The 13,618-nt window shown below is 34.1% G+C and overlaps 1 protein-coding gene across 1 annotated transcript; it reads left to right on the plus strand.

The window, feature by feature from the left end:
* The first annotated feature begins 453 nt into the window (after window positions 1-453).
* On the plus strand, window positions 454-13,232 carry LOC115983328 (putative disease resistance protein At3g14460). The gene is made up of 4 exons (XM_031105973.1): window positions 454-650; window positions 1,064-1,159; window positions 1,552-1,620; window positions 12,070-13,232. Exon 4 carries the CDS (start codon window positions 12,186-12,188, stop codon window positions 13,221-13,223), a length of 1,038 nt encoding a protein of 345 aa, XP_030961833.1. The 5' UTR covers window positions 454-650; window positions 1,064-1,159; window positions 1,552-1,620; window positions 12,070-12,185; the 3' UTR covers window positions 13,224-13,232.
* The last annotated feature ends 386 nt before the right edge of the window (window positions 13,233-13,618 follow it).

Here is a 13,618-nt window from a genome sequence, read left to right on the forward strand (position 1 = left end):
AAATTTTAAAAACTTATTATCCTACTTCCAATAGAATGCAATACATCCCTTTAAATAGAAGACTAATACCTATTCTTAGTCAAAATCTGACTTTATTTAAACTCCTAATAAGACTTGGGCTCAAACTCCTTGACCTTCCAGCCCCTCATTGATGGTGCCACAGAATTGCCACTGCCCATGGCTCAGTCTTTCGTAGGTACCTAATTGCCGATGACTCAAAGGAATTTTATTTGTAACAAGAAATTTTTTCGGATACTTGGTTGGTCACATTTGTTTTTCCATGACTTGGGTTGGACTGTTACTACATTGGATACAACAAAATAATATTAGATTTACTGTACGTTAGATCTAATAAATACCTTTTTTTAGAATAAAAAAAATTCTATGATTTGATTCCTTAGTATTCTCTTGTTTATTGCTAGTTTCTAAGAGACTCAGAGAAACTCCAGAAACAGAAGGAAGGGGGGAAAGTGAGGAGGAAACAGGTTTAGAAATAACAGAAACTTCAGAAACAAAAAGGATTAAAGTGGAGCAAAAGGAGGTCATTGAAGTAGATCCTTTTCCTTCTCCTTTTTCAGATGAAAAATCCTCATTGCCCTTGACTCAAAGTGCCACGACATCCTCATTCCCAACGGCTGAAGGTGTTGTAGGTACCTCCTTTCCATGACTTATGTTGTATTATTTTTAACATGCAGGTTTGTTGGTTAGTTAAATGGGATGAACCGGTGCTACTCTTGATGAAGAAAAAAATTACTTCTTTTAGATATATTGTAAGAATTAGATCCAATTAGTACCTCTTGTTAGAATTGATAATTTTTATGACTTGAAACATTAAGTATTCTCTTAATTTTTGCTTGTGTCTAATTTTTTGGCAAAGTTGCAAAGACAATAAAAAAAAAACCTTAAAAACAGAAGGAATGGGAGAAAGTGAGGAAGAAATATGTTTAGAAATAGCAACATCTTTGGAAACAAAAGGAACTAAACAAGAACAAATTTTTATTTTTGGATAGGTATTAACAAAAGGAATTTATTGAAAAAAATACTTATCATTTTCTTTCTTCAGATGAAAAATCTTCATTTCCCTTGACTCAAGGAGCCGCAGAATCCTTATTGCCCTCGGCTGAAGGTGTCGTAGATACCTCAGTGCCAACTACTCAAGGTAATTTATTTTTAACAAGTAATTTTGTTGGTTAATTAATTTGTCACATTTGATTTTCATGAAATGGGTTGGACTGGTACTACTTTGGATACAACAAAACAATATTAGGTTTATTGTAGGCAGATCTAATAAGTAACATTTCTTGGAATTGATAATTTCTCTGGCTTGAATCTTTAGTTCTCTCTTATTTATTGCTTGTGTTGACTATGTAGGCAAACTTGTTAAGGCACAAACAAACCTTAGAAATAGAAGGATGTGGGGGGTCGGGGTGGGAGGGGAGGGAAGTGAGGAAGAAACAACTTTAGAAATAGCAACTTTAGAAAAACAACTTGTTTTTGTTTTTGTTTTTCTTCTTTTTTGGGGTGAAATTTCCTTATTGCCCCCGACTCTAGTTGCCGCAGCATCATCACTGCTGCTCCTAACTGATGGTGCAACACAATCCTCTTTGCCTGTGGCTCAAGGTATACGTAAATATTTCATTGCCTTTATGACCATGACTTAAGGTATATTATATGTTACAAAAAAAAAAAATTTGGTTAGTTAATTTGTTAAATTTTTTTTTTCATGAAATGGTTTGACTGGTTATACTTTTGATACAACAAAATAATTCTGTTAGACTTATTGCACATACTATATCTTACAGAGATGAACCCAAAATTTTAAGCTAGCAGGGGGTGGATTATAATGGAAAAAGAAACTCTAAATAGACATTCATATAGTATTAAAAAGTTATAAATACACAAAATCATTGTTTCTAAATATATTAAAATGCAATTATTTACCAACAAAGACAAAAACAAAAAAAAATAATAATGTTTTTCTTAATACTAGGCTGGCTAGGGATTTTTTTTTTAAATTTTTTATTTGAAGTTAGAGCATTCACAATGGTATTGCGAAAAATTTTAGCTTTTAGCACCTCAAAAAGCAACTTTATCTATTTTATCACCTCACTTTACAATACACCCAATATCAAATGTTCTATATTTTTTTTTATCACTTCATTTAAAATAATATAAACAACTCATTAAAATAATAAATTAAGAGAGAGATTTTGAGTTTTTTAATTAAAGGAAGAGATATAATCTTAATAAAATATTTTATTTTATTTTTAACAACTTGCTATAGTCAACTGGTATTTATTCTAATTTACTGTAGTTGCAAAAAATTTAGATTTAGCTTATCCAATAACACATGATTTTTTGGTTCTTTGGTGGTAAAATAATTTTTTTTTGCTAAAATACAATCACCATTGTGAATATTTTTATTATTTTTGTTAAGTTTTTGGGTTGGATGGTTGCTATTTGGGTGATGCTAACTAGGCTTATTGAAGAGAAGAGCCTAAAGTTTTGGAAGGGGGCCCAATGACAAAAATAAAATATGTATAATAATATATATTGGACCAGGGGCCCACCTGGGTCCATCCCTAATATCTAATAAGTACCTTTGTAAGAATTGAGAAATTCTATGGTTTGAATCTTTAGCATTCTATTACTTGTTACTTGTGTGCTTTAATTACTATTTTGGCAAAGTTAGTCAGAAACTAAAAGAAACTTTATTGGCGTAGGTCAAGGGGAGCAAAGTAAAATCGTATTTAGGAATGCTTTGTAGCTTCAAGTTTGAGGAATTGGGGTTAGTGTTTAGTGGGAAAAAGGTTGGAAAATAATAAGGGATAACTGGATTTTTAATGGAGGGAAGGAATGTCGGGGTTTGGATATGAAACAGAGGAGAAAACCCAAGATTTGGGATGTAGTTCCGGAGCTGTGAACTGTAACCTGTGAACAGTGACGGGCTGTTTGGGTGTAATTTGGGATTATTTGATGGATGGGTTTTGTAGGGTTTTAAAGTTTTGGATTTTAGGGTTTAAGGGTGACAAACCCATCTTTGTTAGCAAGCGTTTGAGTTTTGGATTTAAGAACAAAAAGGAAAAGATAAATTTCTAGACATCACACCTAGAGAAAGGTTGCAACACACAAACCTAAACAAAGCTTCATAGCTTTGATAAAATTTTGAAAACTTTCTATCCTTCTTCCAATAGAAAGCATTACATCCCATTAAATAGAACACTAATACCTATTCCTAGTCAAAATCTGACTTTATTTAAACTCTTAATAAGACTTGGGCTTGGACTCCTCGGCCTTCCAGCCCCTCACTGAAGGTGCCACAGAATCGCCACTGCTCATGGCTCAGTCTTTCATAGGTACCTAATTGCCAATGACTCAAGGTATATTATTAGTAACAAGAAATTTTTTCGGTTACTTAGTTGGTCACCATTTTTTTTTTCCATGAAATGGGTTGGATTGTTACTACATTGGATACAACAAAATAATATTAGATTTATTGTATGTATTAGATCTAATAAATACCTTTTTTAAATAAAAAAATTTTCCAAGAATATTCAAACCCCAAATCCCTAATTTCTACATGAAATGCATGAAATAAATGAAAAAAAATGAGAGTTTAGAATGACTTACCAAGCACTAGACGACAAAACCTTGAAGAAATTTGACTTGAAAAGGAAGTTTTTGTTGTATGTGAAGATTGGAGTCAAGAGAAGAGAGTAGAAGAGAAGTGAGAAGAGAGTGAAAAAATGACCCATGGATTGACCTGCAGCTTTTTATACTCCAAAGCTCGATCAGTCAAGTTGGTGTTGATCTAGCAGAACCTTGAGGGAGTTTTTCTAGGCAAATTTCGATTGATCAAAGCAGTTGTGCTTAGGAGTTGAGTGCACAAAGACCAGAAAAAGATTAAAATAGCTAATTTTCATGAAATATGTGCAAAAATACAATAAAAACATGAAGAAAAATAAATGCATAAAAATGCACAAAATGAACATGATATGTCATTATGTGCTCAAAACAAGTTTGGTCAAACATTCTCACTACTCCACTAAAAAAAAGAATACCAATTTGCATATACTCAATAATAATGAACTCAGGAGTTGAGTAATAAAAAAATTAATCAAATTGAGTACCCAATTTAGCAAGGAATATGCTTGAGTGTGTGGAACACTAGTCAATATACAAGTGCTAACAATTATGAGATAAACAACTGCAAAACATACAATATAATCTCAAAAAATTACCAATTTTCTTATACTCAAAAATAATGAACTCAAGAGTTAAATAACCAAAAAATTAATCAAACTGAGTACCCAATTTAGCAAGGAATAGGCTTGTGTGTGGAACACTAGTCAATGTACAAGTGCTATCAATTATGAGATAAATTACTGCAAAACATACAATATAATCAAATGAATTATATCACATCTACTTGATGGGGACCATCACCAATCATGACTCCCACATCTCCTAAATGACTGCTTGCAATCCAAGACGTGAAAAACAAATGAGCTTTTTGCTATTAGCACAGTCAAGGGCATAAATTTTTAGTGAAAATTTTTATCAAGCCCATATATTTTATGTATTTATTTTTTACCCTTTACATTTTCTAAAGTGTTGTGCATCCCTTATTTGCACGGGTTTTTCATTTTAGCACTAGGGTATTTTGATTGGCAAAGACAAGTGGTGAGATAGTTATTTATCCTGTTCTCTCTAGATTTTTTAGTCATTTCCATCAAAGAGAGTGATGATAGACTCAAATAATTTAATCATAATTTTTTTGCCACATATCACATAATTTAACACTTGGTTAATTGACATAGTGTGTGCATATAAAGTGCTCAACCAAGCTATAGAGGTTACACAAGTAAGAAGAATCAATTTCTTAACTAACCCATAAGTACATGTACTTTCAAGTACACAACTCAAAAAAAAAAAAATGGTATTTTTTGATTTTCCAATTTTTTTTTAAGGAATTAAAAACAACCTAAGAAAAAAAATGCAAAATGCAATGGAACCTAAGGAAATAAAGAAAACAAAAAGGTCAACAGAATATGCAAAGAAGCACAGGACCAAAAGAAATCAAACTTCAAACTTCTGAAGTTTTCTCCACCCAAATTTTGGTTGGAGTATGAATAGGTCTAGTTTTCCTAGATTTAGGTTTAGACCAGAAGAGGCAGTTTTAAAACTTGGATTTTTTACAATCAAGTTCAATGCCTTAACAAGTTCACCAAGAAGAGGCATGGGATTTTGAGAATTCACTTTTGGTGACTTTTTCTTTCAAAGCAACCTTCTTTTTAGCATGAAGCTTGAAGCAATTTGGACGAGTATGTCTAGAAGCACCACAGTGGTGACAAAAGTGAGGATTCTTAGCATTTTCCCTCTTCTTAGGTGTTGAAGTCACAATAAGTTTAGACTTAAATAGCACTGACGTAGGACAAGGGGAAACTAGGTTTAATAGGGTTTTAGGAATGAAACAAAGGTGAAAAAAAAAAAAGATTTGAGTTGCTGTGAACAGTGTTGTGAATAGTAACTGTGAACAATAAATAAAAGATAAAATCCTAAGAATCACTCCTAGGGTTACTTGGCATCACACCTCGAAGAAGGTTGCATCACACAAACCATAAAAGAAAGCATAGCTCTTAATTTTGAAAACATTCATTAATCTCTACATCAATAGAAAACACCACAACTCTTTAAATAGAAGTCTAAACCAAATCCTAGTACAACTAGGAAACCTAATCCTAATACAGCTAGGAAACCAAATAAGACTAGAACTTGGACTCCTTGGGTTTTAATACTTAATCCAAATTAAATAACTTAACTTAACTTAAATAAAACTAAATAAAACCCAATGGACTAATAACACAACCCATTCCAGAAAACATAAAATTACTAAAATACCCCTAACACAAAAACTAATTAAAAGTCTTAAGATTCCTTTTATATGTCTTCAATGGTTGCTACCATGGTCCTCCATCATCTCTCCCCGACTTAAAAGAACTCGACCCTGACAAGTTAAAAGCAAGGATTTTGTCATAAAGATCGTGATCAAGTGCAAGAAGTTCTTCATATGTGATCCATGTACAATATAAAAGTGGATGCCCTTTCCATTTCACAAGATACTTTTCGTAACCCCCACTCCTAGTAGAAACCTCCTGATGATCGACAATATCTTCAATCTTTTCGTTCAATCTTGGGGCTGGTGGAAGACAAACTATTGTTGCATCAGCAGATTCATCATCATCATGACCATGATACAAAGTAAGATCTTCAACATTAAAGACATTGCTTATTCCCATGTTGTTTGGCAAGTTAAGGACATAGGTATTAGAGCTAATTTTCTTAAGAACCTTATATGGACCAACACTCCTTGAATGAAACTTTTTGTAGGCGCCTTTAGGATAGTGTTCAAGCTTGATCTGTACGATAACCATGTCTCCTCCTTCAAATTCAACAAGCCACCTCCTCGAATCAGCATGTGTCTTATAACTTTCATTGCTCATTACAATTCTTCTTCTAATCTCATCATGTATGTCACAAATATGCTTAGCAAAAGCATCAACTTCAACACTAGGACGGGCGATGTTAGGTAGAGGAACCAAGTCAATTGGCTTCCTAGGAAGTACACTTGTCACACATTCAAAAGGACTACGGCCTGTGGATCTGTTACTGAGCTATTATAACTAAACTCAACCATAGGAAGAATCTGGTCCTAACTAGCAGCTTGGTTTACCACAAGACAGTGAAGAATATCACCGACCATCAGTTTGTGGGTGGAACGAAGAAGAAAACTTCAGCTGTGTATTCAAGATTTTCCATAAAGTATGCCAAAAGTAACTCATAAACTTCACATCTCGATCTGATACAATGGTTTTAGGCAACCCATGAAGACGACAATCTCTTTAAAGAAGAGTTTAGCAATATGGACAGCATCTGCAATTTTAGAACATGCAATGAAGTGAGACATTTTTGAATAACGGTCTACGACAACATAGATGGAATCATGGCCTCAAAGAGTCTTAGGCAAGCCTAAGACAAAATCTATACTTAGATCTTGCCATGGCTCATGTGGTATAGGAAGAGGTGTATATAAACCTGTATTTTTCTTCTTTCCTTTACATACTTGGCAAACCCTTCACCTTAGAACAATTCTAGCCACATCCCTCTTTAAGCTTGGCCAATAGAATCGGTCTTCAACCATGGCTATGGTCTTATCTCTTCCAAAATGTCCTGCTGCTCCATCAGAATGTAGCTCTCGAATAACTTCTTCATGTATAGAAGTATTAGGCAAGCAAAGACGAGTACCCTTAAAGAGGTAACCATCATGCAATGAGAATTCCAAATATTCAGCATGTTGTCCAGCCACCAAATCAGCATAAATAATGCTAAAATCCTTGCAAGAAGGATAGTCCCTCTTTAGTAAATCAAAACCCACAACTTGGACCGCCATTGAAGAAAGAATGAATACCACTCGACTAAGTGCATCAGCTACTCTTTTCTGTGCCAGGCATATGTTTGATAACAAAACTATATGACTGTAAGAAAGAAACCCATTTACCATGTCAATAGTTTAACTTTCTTTGAGAGTTAAGTACGTGCCTCAGGGTCTGAGTATAACACAAACTCCTTTGAGATCAGATGGTAACACCAACGGCGAAGTGCTTGAACCATAGCATAAAACTCCTTATCATAGGTGGAATACTTCTGCTTTGCATCGTCAAGCTTCTCATTGAAGTATGCAATTGGGCATCCTTGACTGAGAACACATGGTGTCCTTGACTGAGAACACATCCAACACCCACTTGAGAGACATCACAAGCTACCTCAAAAACTTTAGAAAAGTCTAGAAGGCCTAGGATAGGAGCTTCAATCATCTGTTGCTTGATTTCTTCAAAAGCCTTCAATGCTGCTTTTGTCCAAACAAATTGACCCTTCTTCAAACAACTAGTAATTGGAGCCATGATGGTGCTAAAATTTATAATAAAGTGCCTATAGAATGTAGCCAACCCATGAAAACTATGAACTTCATTCAAAGTAGTAGGAATTGGCCAATCTCGAATGGCTTGGACTTTATCCGAATCTACCTCCACAACTTTAGAAGAAACAACAAAGCCCAAAAATAGGACGCTCGACTTCATAAAGGAGCACTTCTTCAAGATTACAATCAAGTATCGATTCCCAACTCCTCGACTTGATGATATGCTAGATGTAATGGCTGGTTCTACTATTTTTTCCAAGATTTGGGTTGCTGTGAAAAGTATTGTGAATAGTAATCATGAACAGTAAATAAAAGATAAAATCCTAAGAATCACTCCTAGGGTTCCTTGGCATCACACTTCGGAGAAGGTTGCATCACCCAAACCATAAAAGAAAGCGTAGCTTTTAATTTTGAAAACATTCATTAATCTCTGCATCAATAGAAAACACCACAACTCTTTAAATAGAAGACTAAACCTAATCCTAGTACAACTAGGAACCTAATCCTAATACAACTAGGAAACCAAATAAGACTAGAACTTGGACCCCTTGGGCTTTAATACTTAACCCAAATTAAGTAACTAAACTTAAATAAAACTAAATAAAACCCAATGGACTAATAACACAGCCCATTCCAGAAAACGTAAAATTACTAAAATACCCCTAGCACAAAAACTAATTAAAAGTCTTAGGACGCCTTTTATATGTCTTCAATGGTTGCTACCATGGTCCTCCATCAAGCACCTTGACTTGTTTTTCAACTTTTGGTTCCTTTATCCTAAGGCAAGCAATTTTCACAGATTAAGGAACAAAACGAGAACTAGTGGTGAAAGCATAAGAAGAAATATTACTCTTATCAAATCCTGAACCAACTTTTTTAGAGCTAGATTTTTTAGAATTTAAAATATCATCAAGTTTTGACTCATAAATTCTATCTAGCTTTGCTCTAGTCAACAACAAATGAGTTTCAAGATCTTTTACTTTTTCAAACAAGGATACATTTTTTTTTTTGAACACAGAAATCAATGTAGTCTTTTCACTCAATTGCACAACAAGATCATCATTTTCAATTTTCAATTCATTTAATTTAGACTGAACAACTTGCATTCTTCTCAGAACGAGTAGCACTTAGTAGTTATACACAGCCTATTGTAAGCATCTTGTAGATCTGCATTGTCGTCAAGAATAACATCAAATTCAACTTTAGGTTCAAAGTCGTTTTTCTCATTTTCATTAGAAATAGCCATAAAGACTATAAAGTTTCCTTCTTGGTCACTGCCAAAGTCAGCAGACTCTTCATCACTAAGTGTAGCTACAAGAGCTAGTAGGTGGGACATTCATTCTTGTAATGTCCAAAGCCTTGACAACCAAAACATTGCTTACCCAAGGAATTGTTAACAAATTGTTTGATTCTTCTTTAGAAGATTTCAAATTTTTTGTTTGTTCCCTTTTGAGTGGTTCAGGTCTTTTAGAATTCTTTTGAAATCCCCTATTTCTAGAGTTTCTCATAAATCTCTTAAACTGCTTAGCAAGGTAAGCAGCATCAGCAGAGCCTAATTCATAATCAGAAGAGTCAACTTCATCAACATATTTCAATGCAATAGACTTTTGTTTATTAGGTCTAGGAAAAATCTAATTCACAAGTCTGAAGTGATCCAACCAACTCTTCTATAGAAAAAGAGTCAATGTCTGTAGTCTCAGTGATGCTTGTGACCTTAGGTTTGAAATCATCAAACCTTAGGTCTCAAAATTTTTCTGACAATCTTAGGACCATAATAAACTTCTCCTAAATTAAAGGCTGAGTTTACAATGTCATTAAGTTTTGCATAAAATCATCAAAAGATTCATCTTTTGACATTTTTATGTTTTCAAATTTTGTGGTCAGTTGTTGAAGTTTGTTAATTTTAACTGCTTTTGTTCCCTCATGAGTAATAGAATAGTCCATGCAGTTTTAGCATCCTAACATTTGAGATTTTCTTAAATTGCTCAGGTGAAACACCATTGAATATAGCATTCATGGCTTTGCTATTGTAATTAGCTACAGCAATTTTTTCATCAGACCATTGAGCTACAGGAGTAGCTAGTTTAGTGCACCCATTTTCAACACACAACCAATCTTTTTCATCCAAAGATTTAAGAAAAGCTCTCATTCTTACTTTCCAATATGCATAGTTGTTATCATCAAACATAAGGGCACAATCAAAGAATGACCACGATCCATTACAATCTGGGGTCAAGGATCAACTCACGACAGGTAGTCGAACAAGGAGTTAACTTGCTTTGATACCAATTGTTAGGGTTTTAGACCCCGGTTTAGTCAGATTTAACCAAATCTCTAGCCAATTAATTAAAGTGATTAATTATGCAATTAGATCTGAATTAAATAAACATCACACAATCACAAATCACATTAACACTAAGAATGATGGTCCAGGAAAACTTTTAAAATTGTGGTTTCAAAGTAAAAAGCCTAGGGAGGATTTAACCTAAACAATCCTCAAGTCAACATTTCACTAATAGAATGAAAGTTTGTACAATAGACTTAACCTTAAATCTACTGCTACCTCATGTAGTACTTACTCACATGACCAAACGTGCTCCGAATCCACAGATTCTTATATTGTGACATTGTTGTACACAAACACTCCTGTTTGTGACTTTGAGAACTCCATTCAAAGGTTTAGATCATCAACTGTGATTGATTTGATGCAACAACTTTACTCTATAGCCAAATTTGTTGTTTGCAAAAGGTTTCCAACTGTAGCTTCAAAAGGGTTTGAAAAAATTCAGATCTATGTACAAAACACTGCCCTCTTGAATGTGTAAAAACGTGCTCTAGGGTTTGTATTTATATATCCTTAAGATCCATCAAAACCCTAGATCCAATGGCGGAGAAAGAAAGTGAGAAATCTAATCTACATGCATCTCGATTGGTCGAGATAAGTGAGACTTTTTTTACACTTATCTTTTCCTACTTTCTTGAGTCTTCAATTGTGCAGAACTTCATTTGTCTTTTTTTCTGAATATTTCTAGACTAAACACTAGACAAAAACTAAGTTCTAAAAGTTACAATTTGCTCATGGTTGCCAGCCTAAACATGTGGACTTTAAAAGTACCTTGCTTCAAAAATGAGAAATTTTATAGCTTGAATCTGTAGCTCTGATATTTGTTGCTTATGTCTACTATTTACTATATAGGCAAAGTTATTAAGTAATTAAAAGATATCTTAGGAACAAATGAATGGGGAGAAAGTGAGGAAGAAAGAACATAGAAATAGAAATAACTTCCAAAACAAAAGAGACTAAACAGGAAGGAAGGAATCCATTGATGAAGATCCTTTTGGTTCTCTTTTTATTGAAGAAAAATTCACTTGGCTCAAGGTGAGGCAGAATGCTCATCTGCCCTGACTCAAGGTTCCACAAAATCCTAATTTCCTATATATTATTTGTAACAAGTTGTTTTGATGTTGATTAATTGGTTACATTTTATATATTTAATTTGTTGGATTGGTTTTAGACTACATAGTAGATACACAAAAACAAAAACAAAAACAAAAAAAAAAAAATCTTTTGATTTATTGTACTTACTAGATCTAATAAGTTCCTTGTGGCAAGATGAGAAAGTCTATAGCTTGAATATTTAGGATTCCTTTATGCACAAAGTTCAGCTACAAAATTCGTTGTAACTTTAGAAAATGAAAGTTCAACTACAAAATTAGGCTAGAATCTTACTCAATATCTTTTTATTGGAGGTGAATTTTGACAAATTTACCATTAGACTACGTCATTTTCTTTTATCCTAGATGCTTGCAAAATTTCTAAAAAATTAAAGATCAATAGCTATGTTATTAATAAATTTTTTAAATTACAAGTTTTTGTAATTTAAAATTATACATAAAATATAATCTTATAGATCATATAGTAAATAATATCTGATTGAAACAAAGTCTGACGTGTATTTAAAGTGTAAAGAACATGTAATTCAACGGTTATATTTTCAGCATATGTAATAATATTTATTATATTGAGTAAAGTTATAGTTTTAGGCTACAACTTCTCTTATTTATTACTTGTGCTTGCTATTTTGGTCGAGTACTGTCAGCCACTCTTAATAAGAAATTGAAGGAAATCTCAGAAACAAAAGAAAGTGGGGAAAGTGAGGAAGCTGATGTTCTGAGTGACACCTGGTCCAACTCCTCTTTTGAAAGCATGAAAGTATCAGAAATATCAGAATTGATGGCACTGCTAACGCCATTACATAGCCTCAAAATTGAAGGATGTGATAATCTGACGTTCATACCTAAAAGTGTGATAAAGAACCCGTCTCTCCAACATTTGTATATCATTAATTGTTGCTCTCTCGAGTCCTTTTTCTATGAAGGAATGGCCTTGAAAATTCTTTATATCCGGAATTGCAAGAAATTATATTTTCCCCTCACAAATGAGAATATACAGCTGGATAAACTTGAAGATTTGAGTGTAGGGAGTAGCTGTGATTCCCTGACAGACCTCTCCTTACACTTGTTTCCAGAACTTAGAAGTCTTTCTATTTGGGATTGTGCAAAGCTGCAGAAACTTTCAATGCCAGAAAAAGGTCAGATAGAACTCACATCTCTTGAGGCCTTGGAGATCAGGGATTGTCCTAATCCGGAATATTTTCCAACAGGAGGATTGCCTACCCCCAATTTGAAGTCCATTTGGTTCTCTAATTGCAAGAGTCTCAAGAAACTACCTGATCAGTTGGGCACTCTTGAATATCTCACGTCAATGTTCATAAATGATTGCCCAGAACTTGAATCACTCTCAAAACAGGTTTTGCCTTCGAAACATAGTTTACTCAGGATCTCTTCCTGCAACAAACTCATTTCCGGGAAGAAGTGGGGGTTGCATGGGCTTGCCAGTCTCTGTCTTTTGGAGATTGAAGGTGAATGTAAAAACGTGGAGTCATTTCCAGTGGAAGGATTACTGCCCAGCAATCTCAGTTCTCTATGCATCAGTGGACTTTTGGATCTCAAAAAGTTGGACAACACGGGCCTAAAGAAACTTGAGTCTCTTAAAACACTGGAGATTAGCTGCTGTCGCCAACTCCAGTCCTTGCCAGAAGATGGTTTTCCATCCTCCCTCTCTTTCCTCTGCATCAAGGAGTGTCCATTGTTGGAACCAAAACTCCAAAATAAGAATGGAGAAGATTGGTACAAGATAGCTCATATTTCTTGCATTGAAATTGATGAGGAAGTAATCTCATGAGCGGGGCTTTGAGCGTGGTACTAATAATCTTGTGACTTGCTAGACATCATTTCAATTTACTTTATGTTGTGAAATAATGATTTCGCTTACTAATAATCTTTTCTTCCATCTTGCATAATCTAGGCCAATATTGTAGACTTCTTGGGCCACCAGGAATTGCTTAAGTTTCAACGTGGGTGCTGCCGTTATTAATTTACATTTGCCTCCTACTATGTTATCAATCGTTTTGCAGTCTTCCGATTCTAATATTCAGAACAAGTTTGAAGATGCGTGCATTGTTGTGGCTTTTATGTGCAGGAGAAGAATCTTGAAAGAATGTGGAGTGTATTTCTTTTAGCAACTACTTTGATATATTTTTGGGGTTAAAACGATGCACATGTATGTAAGCTGGATGT

Source organism: Quercus lobata, chromosome 4 (assembly GCF_001633185.2).
Source record: "Quercus lobata isolate SW786 chromosome 4, ValleyOak3.0 Primary Assembly, whole genome shotgun sequence".
In the NCBI taxonomy this organism is placed as follows: domain Eukaryota; kingdom Viridiplantae; phylum Streptophyta; class Magnoliopsida; order Fagales; family Fagaceae; genus Quercus; species Quercus lobata.